The following is an 11,264-nucleotide window of genomic DNA, read 5'->3' on the forward strand; positions in this document are numbered from 1 at the left end:
GGCCTTACAGAAACAGATGCTTGGTGCCAGAGCCATGGGCTCAAGCTCAATGCCAAGAAATGTATAGTTATCCCCTTTGGGAAAAAAACATGTATCTGTGAATTACCATATAGGTGGCAGTACACTAAACACCGAAAGTGTGATAAGAGACTTAGGGACACAGGTGGGCAGCGGTCTCACCTTCGATAAACACATCGCCACAACAGTCAGGAAATCCTTCTATGTGGCACACCTCATCACTAAGGGCTTTTCATCCAGAAAAAAGGAGGTCATTGTCCCACTGTACTCATCCCTCATTAGACCCATTATAGAATACAATGCCCCATTTGGTATGTACCTCTCAAGACATCTGCAACAACTGGAAAGGCCACAGAAATACCTCATTAAAAGAATCACAGGCCTAAAGCAGATGCCCTACGCTGACTGCCTTAAAAAACTCCAGCTATACTCTGTCGCATATCGTCTACTCAGAGGTGATCTTTGCTTAACATACAAGACCATGTCAAACCCAGTGCTGTTGGACATGCTACACTTAAAGAAATCCCAATCACTCAGAGCCACACGCTCCAGAGAGCTAAACCTTGTCATCACAATAAACCAAACATGCTGGAGGGATAGGTTCCTGACCCAGAGACTCCCCAGACTCTGGAATAGATTCTCCATACATGTCAAGCAGAGTGCCTCTTTGGTCCTCTTCAAAAGAAACCTTGACCATTGGATGGGAGAAAGGAAATTCATCCCGGGGATCACGTCAGTCGCCCTGCTAGACAGGGGTCCAGGGTAGTAAATAGTGTGGGAAGAAATAGCCAGGGAATTGTTATGGCTAGGCTTGTATAGGCCCTAGGGCTGATAGCTTAATCCCTCATGAGTCACTGATATTATTCTGGAAGCCTGTCTAGGTGAAACTTCATCTGTAAATGGCATATAGGCACAACAACGGAGACTGTAGTCTCAGTCCATGCAACCAGTATACAATATTCCCTCAATTTAGAATCCTACAGCAACCACCAGTTTCATATTTACTTAACACCATTTCAGTTAAGGGTTTATCACCCAATTGGCATTTTCAACCAACAAAATATACTCTCAAGGAGTCAATGCAGCCATGACATGCTACTCTAGGATAACTTATGCAGAATCCACATTCAAGGGTAAAGCACCTCAAGTACAGCAACCAAGAACGAATCTAAGTAAAACAAAACCAAATGAGGCAGCGAACACGACTATAAGAAGCTGACCATTTATTTGATTAAAGCGATGAAAAACAACAAATATATCACATATCCAGGAAGCGCTTTCACATTCAAACTGAATGCTTCATCAGACTGTTAACAACTCTAAATTAATTACATTTAAATAGCTCATCCTTTCATATTGTGAAACCAATCATGTTCCTTGCTCATGAATAATAAATAGACATAGCATCATGTGACTATGCAGTAATAGTATTCCATAGTTCTATCATCACAATTCATGCAGTCCCTTGGTGCATCAAATGCTTAAAACATAAAAAAGATAGAATTCATAGACATATCTACAAAAATGTGTATATTCTTATGCAAAAGTATGTATGTAAAGCATATAAAATATATATACATATACACTTCTAGTGAAATATTATAGCAATAATCCACGCCTGGGTGTGGGTAATGCGAGATTTACCCATGATTGGTGTGGTTTGGTCCCGAGGCCTTCGTCCTCGGGACCAAACAAAGACAACCGTGGGTAAATCCCGCATTACCCACACCCAGAAGTGGGTTATTGCTATTATACTATGACATTATTTAAGAAAAGAAATAATTACTTTTCTTAAATAATGGCATTGTATAATGCCTCTTTGCTGCCCTTCGCGGCTGTCTGGTATCGCGGCAGTTCTGCTGTACTGCGCATGCCTACGCAGTACATCAGAGCTGTGGCCAAAAGCGGAGAAAGCAAGATCTCCGTTGCTTTTACTGTTCGCTATGTTAAATGGGTTTAACATGGCGAGACAGCTTTAAAATAAGCAGCGGAGTCCGTTGCTTATTTTAAAGCTGTCTCGTATGTTAAACCCATTTAACATAGGCTAAAGCAACGGAGATCTTGCTTTCTCCGTTTTTTTAAACCTGTCTCGCTATGTTAAATGGGTTTAACATAGCGAGACAGTTAAAATAAGCAACGGAGATCTCCGTTGCTTTTTTTAAACCTGTGTCGCTATGTTAAACTCTTTTAACATAGCGAGACAGTGTTTTAAAAACAGACTTATACTAATGGAAAAAGTCCGGGCGACCGGACCTTTTTCCATTAGTATAAGTCGATTTACAACGTGCACGCTGGCCAATCAGCGTGCACGTTTTGGAATATTAACGGGGGGTCATGGTATAAATATAAAGAAATAACACAAAAAATATATCTGAATATCCTTAAAATATAGAATAGCATGGAACATGTAAAGCTGAAACCTGAAAACTTTTTTTTAGATATGTCTATGGATTCTATCCTTTTTACAAGTCTTGTACACAAGACGAAAGTGCTAATTTTGCCTTTTAATTAAAGAATTTTGTTACCTACTGAGGGACTGGACCTTCTCTTCTATGTGGTTATTGAGTTTTTACAATTAATATCATGGATAACTTTAGGCAGATGTTATTTTACAGAGCAATGATTTATTATTTTTATTACGTCTACTTCTACTAACTTCTCCTATGCTTTCACAATCCATCTTGCCCTGTGGTTGTTTTGACAAAGAACAAACATATTCTCTCCCCTTTTTTGTTTAAGTGGCAATTATGTGCATTAGCAGTGTCTGTCTCAGCATGTGGACAGCAGAAGGCCTGTACAGAGTGAAATACCCATGGAGATGTATAAGGGCAAGTCAAAACTGTCTGACCTTGAGCAGTTGTTACTGACAACTTCCTGTAAATGTGCCAGGCCATTCCTGGCTAAAGCTGAAGCTATGAATGGTAGCTAGGCTAGGCAAACAGGAGGACCTGGGGGTTGTTGCTGCCTTACAGAGTGGTGAGACCACACCTGAGGATTATGCCTCATGGCTGTCGGTGGCTTATCAAGGCAGGTACAATAAATAGTGGGTAGGACCTCTTTGCAACATATCAGTAAATCTTTTTTTTTTTTGCAGGGGAGCAAGCCCTCCTGCACCTCCCATGGGGTGAGACACTCCTGAACACAGCAGTGGAGAAAAAGGAATTGTGGCCCTGTTAGTGAAACTGCTTTTGGTGAAACATTTTATCTGATATGGCAGTCACCAAAACTCCCTTTGAACTGCTGACAGGCTCCCAAGCAATAGTGATGGCTTTTGAGGTCCACACTCCTTCTGCACTTTAACATTACCAGTCTATCCAGCTGGCAACCTCTGCTCACAGAGGTTAAACAGCCAGGTGTTTTTTTCTGCTGTAGCAGGTAGAAGAAAGGCTGGATGAGAAACACTGCAAAGGCAGATCAACCTCCATTCAACCACGACACAGGGAAAAACACATTTTAGTCCATTAGGAATTAAAAATAGTGCACCAGGTGAGGAAAAGCAAGAAATAATCAGGTAAAAAATGTTAGGAAAAGTATTTTTTCAGTTGTTTCTTGCCTTAGAAATAAAGAGACACAAAATAATTTTGATGGATTTTTTTATAAAATATGTGTCATGTAAGTTTCTTATTAGTGATTTAGAAACCACACTGAAACAATCATTATAATTCTAAAATCAAGAAGTACATACCGGAAAATCAAAAATATTTTTTCATAAAGGATTTTATTTACACTGCCTCTGCTACCTCTCTTACTGAAGTATGAGTTCACCCCCTCAACCACCCCTAATCAATCCTCAGTGTTCTTAACTCTGCGACATACACAGGATATTTCTGTTGGTGTTGCAAGGATATGATGTAGACAACAAATATACCCACTATCTTGCAAGGTACAGGAATATAATTTTATAACCATTAATTGTTGGACAAATAGAAAGTCAGTGAAACACTGAGCAAGCATGGTACTACAGAGGGTTCTTTCTGACTTAATTTTTAAGATTTGTGTTATTCCAACAGAAAGATGATTATCCTTTTAAGTTTGTTGACTGTGCATGGGGTGGAAAAGTGGCTGTGCAATTTCTGCAGCTACGTACACACAGCATCATTCTTAGAAACAACCTGTTAGCAACAGTAAATTATAGGCTTCTGCTGTGAATCTGAAATTAGTCCACAACTTTTGGATAAAATGTTTAAAAAATAATGAATTACATCCTCCTTTAAAACAACTTCATTTTACTAACTTCCTTCTAAAATGCTATTAATGCTTATTAATGCTATTAATGGCTGATCAGCTTCAGTTTGTCTTTAATAGGGGTAAGTATGTTGTGCTGATCTGAAATGGACATAAAGCACAGTTCAGCCAGTGGGCTCTGGCTTGGCTTTATGAAGTAATAATCAAGAGGAGGCAGGGAAGCTGAAAACAGTTAATTTTGTATGTGGTACAACCTCCCACTGTGGAATACATTGTATAGGGGCTGAATGAAATGTTTGAAATGCTGATCACAGCTTGCTCCTCAAATTAATCAAGAACTATTTAAAGGAGAAGAGACGTTACTTAGCCTGTTATGAAATATACCTTTGTTTTTTCTGCTATGTTCCACTTTTTGACTAATGACAGATAATTCATGTGTAGCACATGAAACCACATTTAGACCTTGCTTTCCTTTAATTTTTGGGATGACTACCAATGCAGAGCAGTTGAAGCATACACAGATGAGTCTCCTTGTAGATTCTGTAGCTGCAGACAGTATACAGATACACACACACACACACACACACACACACACACACACACACACACACACACACGCACACACGCACACACGCACACACGCACACACACACACACAAACATGAATATTTGACAACATATTAAAATATATGACCAGAATAAGATGGACACCAGAAAATGAAAGGTCAGCTTTATTTTAGTTTAATATGCACTGTGCTAAGCATGCATGTTTCTCTTGCATGCGTTCTTAATTAGTTCACATCTGGTAAGATAGTATTTTCCCACACTTTGCTTTACAACGACATACATTTCAGGCACAAGATTAAACAGGCATGGGAAAATCTGACCTCATTTTCAGCTCCTGATTATGCAGTGCTATTATGCCCTTTACATATCAATTGTTTTTCACCTGTTTTGTATAGCAGTGTTTTTCCATTACATTAACAATGTTCAGGCATGTGAGTTCCTAATGTAGATCAGACTATAGTTAAGCTGCTGCAAACACCATATTTGGTAGTTCTTTCGGATGTATGGCTATAAGGGTAGTGCTTTCACATCAGTCTTATATGTCATCTAGGGTCCAGAGGTGTTCATCAGACTTGCACCTTCCTACATACAGTTGTCATCTTATTCCTCAGGGTTATTCTCAGATTCTTCCTTTTCCCCCAACTGTGCATGGAATCCTCCAAACGGCCTTTGAAATGCCTGCTAGTTTACCACATTTGCCCCCGAATGACAATTTCTATATCGCATAGATATCTTTACATCAGATGAAGGTGTTAACAACTTCAAAAGAATGTGCCATCTAGGACTGAGTCCTAGGTAGTGTGATTTGTTATAAGATTTTTGCGTAGGTGTGTCTGTACCAACTCTGTACAGGTAGCATATAGACAGTATAGGCATAATGTGCATGTGTTATAGTGATACTGTCTGATTAAGCAAGATAGCAGTGTGTTGTAACTATATAAATGTTACTGTGTTGCAGTACTAGTGGCTAGAGCACAGAACACTTTATTTAACATTTACTATAAACCCAAACACTTTATTTAACTTTTAATATAAACTCATGCACTAGGCTAGAAAAAAGAAGGATGAAATGAGAACATGACACAAACTTCATGTACTTAAAGTATCTGATGTGCAAGATGAGGCTAGCACAAGATGGAGAATAATATTTCTGAAAAAAGACATTCAAAACACATGGAAGAGCTTGTAAACAGTAGGTTGTTTGTGACCAAGGTTGGGAAACATTTTTCAGAGATAGAGCGGTATATACAATAAGCATCTTTACATTGGACTGAGGTTAGTTCATAATCAGTAAAAAAATGAGGAATGCAGGGTTAGATTTAATTGTGAGAGGTATAGAAGGAGTAAAGCCGTTAGCAAAACTTGAGCTGTTTGCTTATGCAGCAGTGAAGGACATAGGAAGACTCAACAGGTAAGTGGCCATTATCTGATAAAAAAGGTCCATGTCTTTGTATTTTAGTCAGATTATCAGGTAAAAGAAACTAGAAAGAAGAGATGAGTTTTAGTGCCTTTTTTCATGTAATTTCTCTTTAGGGTCAGTTAGGGTACTGCAGGGAGTGGCATCACCTCTTTGACCAGCCTGTAACTGTTTACATTAACAGTATGATTTGGTGTTCCTGGGATACTACACAGAATAAAATAAAGCAGATCTCCCAAGTGTATTTTTTTTTTTTTGAAGCAGTAGTTCATGCAAACATTGATCCTCATGAATGAGTGCATTGATAATGCCTTTAGGTGCATGCAAAGGCCTACAACAAAACACACAAAGGGAATTCTTTTCTTAGCGAAGGCAATCAAAAGCTGATAGGCTGTAAAAAATGTGAGATACATAGCAAAAGGAGAAGAGAAGGGAAGTAGCAATGAGCTGATGAGGCAAAAGTCTCCTCTTTCTTGTTTATGAAGAAGGAGACCACAGGAAGAGTACATATCATGATCTAGAACATTATAACTTGACTACTTAGATTTTCTAGCAAGATTAACTAAAAGTAAGGGCCTGAGCTGCCAAAGTATCATTTACATCCAATAACTATATCTGCTGCAACCACAGTATCATCTGCAAAAGGGATATCTGTGGATCAGCCCAGTATGACTACCTGTTTAACAAACGATAAACATATAAGTAACAAAATGAAATACCAAAAAGGCAAGCCAAACATTAACAGTCCAGGCTTAATTCTCAGCTTATTTCCATCTTCTCACGTGCTTCACATTTTCTAATACTTCCTCATAACAAGTATGTATGTATGTATGCACTCCCCTTGTATTAAAGTAACTGCTGTCCTGCAGTACTGAAAGCAGAATTTTGACTCACTGGTCACAGTTACAGTTACATTATAATAACTCTCTGCCAGCTCACTTCCTAGAATGCATTCTGCCCTCATCAGCGATGATTTCCTTACTTTATAAGGATTGGTTAGGCATCTCTTCCATATTTTTTCTACATGCCTTCTGCCTTTTGTAGATATATATATATCTGATCATCATGTAACATTCGTTTTGTGCACTATGTTGATATATGTATGTATGTGTATGCAGATGAGTGTGTGTGCATGGGTGGGTGCATGTGTGTGTGTGTGTGTGTGTGTGTGTGTGTGTGTGTGTGTGTATATATATATATATATATATATATATATATATATATATATATATGTGTGTATATATATATATGTATATATATCTCATGAAAGAGTGTCCACAATGAATTTACACACACACACACACACACACACACACACACACACACACACACACACACACACAATCACTTCTTAGCTGTATAAGTTACGTATTTCATTAAGCTCTGTATTGCTTTGGTGCTTTTACCAGAGAGCTGCCGAAAATGACACCTAAGGTTACTCTCAGTCATACAGGGTGCATGATTTATATTCAACAGGTCAGTCCGAAGGCTTCAAGTGGCTTATTTCCATGTATACAGAAAGAGTGCCCTCATTACAAAAGGTTTCATATGGTATTTTTCCATCTATACAGAAGAATTGTGCTTTTTAACGAAATCGTTTTCCACACCTTTTCATACTGGACAAAACATTTTTTCAGTGTAATTCTGTAGTGCTGCACAACTTTAAAACATAAAGACATTAATGATTTTAGTAAAATTTATAATTGAAATAACAGTACTGACTATAACACTTAGCAAGCACTTTGTTTGGAATGTGCATGTCTGTGTGTATGATTTACAGTATATTTGTATTTGTTATCTAACAAGTAAAATTAGTTTCTTTCACATGCTTTATAAATTTGAAACGTAACCTCAGTGTCCTGCAGGCCCATACAATTCAAGTAATAGCAGAAGTTTGACAAAATTCACAAATCAAATACCACATGAGAGGCTAAATGCCAGAAAATGATGAGAAGCATGTTTTCAGGTGCAGTAATCAAAGATGATGCTCTCCACACTGTATTAGGCTATAGCATTCAAAGTAATCATAGCATGCAAGAACAAAGATTTACAAAGAATGTGAGGAAAAGGATTTAAAGAGAACGTTGGTGGGTTTGTTAAATAAGTTAAGGATAATGTCTTATTTTTTTTATATTTGTTATCCTGGTCTAGTGACTCCAAACCTTTATTTAGGTTAGATGTTAATTCTTCTTGAGAGTTGTATTTTGCCCAGTAGCAAGTTAATATTTCAGAGTCATTTTTTGTTATTCATAGCAGTTCTCTCACTTGGTGTGATGCTGTCATCATACAAACTATCCAAATCATTGCTAGCACAGCAAGTTTCATTAACTCCTTCAGGTTCAAGGTAACCTTTTGAGTAGCTAAATTTAGAATGTGTGCCCAGAAGTCTATCCATGTGACTGAAGTGTGGTGCAAAGTTGGTCATAGGTCTCTGGTGATGAACATCGTGCATGACAGGACCACCATAAATTCCAAAGGGCACCAGACGTGATGTAGACCATGGGAAGTCATACCCGCTGTGGTCTTCCACAGAAACATAGACATGGCAGACCATGAAAACCCAGGTAGTCAACAGATGACATTTGAGAAAGATAGGATCTGCGCTAGTCCAGAAGCCCACTGTGATCAGTTCCCACCCCCCCAGACACTGTGTAGCTAAGGAGAATGGAGCCATATATTCGTGGTGAAGTGCATGAAAGGTTTTATACAGCCATTTGTTTTTGTGATGAATCAGATGCCAGATAAAATATTGAAAATCAAAGAGCAGTAGACAACCCACAACTCCAATCAGTACTTCAGCAATGGACGGAGCTTCTTCAGGCAAAGGAAGTGGTGGCCTCCAGTACCACTGGGCAACAGAGGCTGGAAATATGAAGAAAAGGTGATTGTAAGCTGTGACTGCACAGCAACGCAGGATCATGGACAAATTGGGGTTTCTGTTCTGATGTATTTTGTATTTATGGATGAAGGGCCACCTTCTTCCCATCATGTTGCAGATCAGGTAAGGGATGCAGAATATGAAGTAACAGGACACCGTCAGGATCACAGGAAACAGAGGAGACCTAATGATGTCCAAGTAGTTTGTGCAGAGATAATCCCAAAATGGCTGCAAGATCTTCTCATTATTTGGGCAGATGATCTGAAGGTAGTAGCTGTGGTCCAGAATTGTTTCCATCCTCCCTTCGCTTGATATTCTGTACTAAATTCAGTCAGCTAGTTGAAATGCATCTGTGATGAGCATATCTTCTGCACTTTTGCCTTTCAAACAGACCCTTTTGAATTTCTCTGAAAAGTCTGCCTCGGTATATTTTACTCCTGGCACTCATCCACTGCCTTTCTCCGCTAACAAAAGAGACTCAGGAGTGCTGGGTTGAGTTTCCTGAGGAGGCTTTCACTTAAAGGGACCTACATCTGATAAAACGTATTCTTGATTTTAAATGTTAATTATTTTCTTTAACTTTCCTCATGTTTATCAAACTGTGTAAGTTAATGAACCTTGTAAGTTTTTTATGTTTATATTCCTCTCCTAGAAGTTGAAATGTCTTCCTTTCCTATATTAAATATGCACTTTCTGTTATTTTGTGGCATGTGCTCTGTTATTTTGCTTTGTGAGTTGATAAGATGTTGTGTATATTGTATTAAATAAAAAGTAATTAAAAACAGAGGGATGCAGAACATCTTTGCTTCTAACTGTAAATTAACAGATGAGTCATATGAGTTAACAACACTGACAAACCTTTCTCCCTGTCAGGTGCAAAAAGTTTTAATTACATAATATTGTTTTTAGTTGCTATTTACTCACATTTTATTCAGGTTTAAATATGAATATTTATTTTTCACTGTCTTTCAAAGAGACTTTATAAAGTAGGTAAGTTTATGCATCAGTAAACAATGAAAGACTTGTATAGTTACGGACCACCACCTGTACGAATGAGTTTAACTTTGCTGAATGAATATTAGATTTTTTAAACCCCCTGCTAACTAATGTTATGCAGCTTTTTTAGGAAACAAAATCAAAAAGTGAAAAGAAGTGGATAAGGCATGCAAATAGGAAAGCTTTGTTATTATAATTTGCAGATTAGTGTATTAAATGGAAGTAGCTGTTGTGCACGTGCAAAAAAAAAAAAGTCATGCTCTGTCTAAGGCATCTCTGCAGACTAGACTGGGGACTTAGTTACATAGTAGTAAACAGGACATTTGATTCTGCATATATCTTCTCAATTTTTATTCTTCTTCTTTTGGCTTTTCCCGGTTAGGAGTCGCCACAGCGGATCACCTGTCCGCTCATGACTGGCAGTGGAGTTTTACAGTGTCGAGTTGATCTTCTCAATTTTTAATAATGTACTTAAATTACAGGAGTTTGCCTCTCACTTATTACTTATTCATCTTGGGTGTATGCCTGGGACTCACTGTGCCTCTGAGTTCATATACATTAGTTAAAACTATATTATGAAGTGCATCTCCCTCTAAATGTCAGTGAGGTTTCCTTGAATAATGTTCTTTCATATAGTTTAGTTGTTGTAAGTAATATTTATTTCACTTATTACAGTAATGTCTTCTGCTCCATATTTTTCACTTGTTAATACAGGAAATAAAGAAATGCGAGGCATGCTTGTTTAGACTAGAAAAGACAATATGACCACTTGGATGATGTTACAGTAAGAAAAACATGACATGATAAAGTGTTTGTGTTCTGTCCCTTCCCCTTGTTAGTTGCTACAAAAGAAAAAGAGCAAATGAGTGCAGCATCAGCATTTTAACCCAGAACTCAGGAATTACTTTTTGTAGAAAAGTTATTTCATAATGTTGAAGTTAAATGATAGTTTATACACATTTAAGAATAGTCAGTGTCAAAGAATACCGACATATTCAAGTGTGTGTGTGTGTGTGTGTGTGTGTGTGTGTGTGTGTGTGTGTATATATTATATATACACAGGTATATACATATATATATATATATATATATATATATATATATATATATATATATATATATATATATAAAATGGGTTCCATTCAAACACTCTCAAGAGTTAGCGCTTCAATTATCTAGTGTCCTTTTTTCACTGTAGTGTGA

The 11,264-nt window shown here is 37.7% G+C and overlaps 1 protein-coding gene across 1 annotated transcript; it reads right to left on the reverse strand.

The window, feature by feature from the left end:
• Positions 1-7,635: 7,635 nt before the first annotated feature.
• LOC122806981 (cholesterol 25-hydroxylase-like protein 1, member 2) lies at positions 7,636-9,596 on the reverse strand. The gene has a single exon (XM_044077842.1). The coding sequence runs from the start codon at positions 9,360-9,362 to the stop codon at positions 8,421-8,423; it is 942 nt and encodes a 313-aa protein (XP_043933777.1). The 5' UTR covers positions 9,363-9,596; the 3' UTR covers positions 7,636-8,420.
• Positions 9,597-11,264: the final 1,668 nt, after the last annotated feature.

This window comes from Protopterus annectens, chromosome 7.part0, assembly GCF_019279795.1.
Source record: "Protopterus annectens isolate FY-2018-M chromosome 7.part0, PAN1.0, whole genome shotgun sequence".
NCBI lineage: Eukaryota > Metazoa > Chordata > Ceratodontiformes > Protopteridae > Protopterus > Protopterus annectens.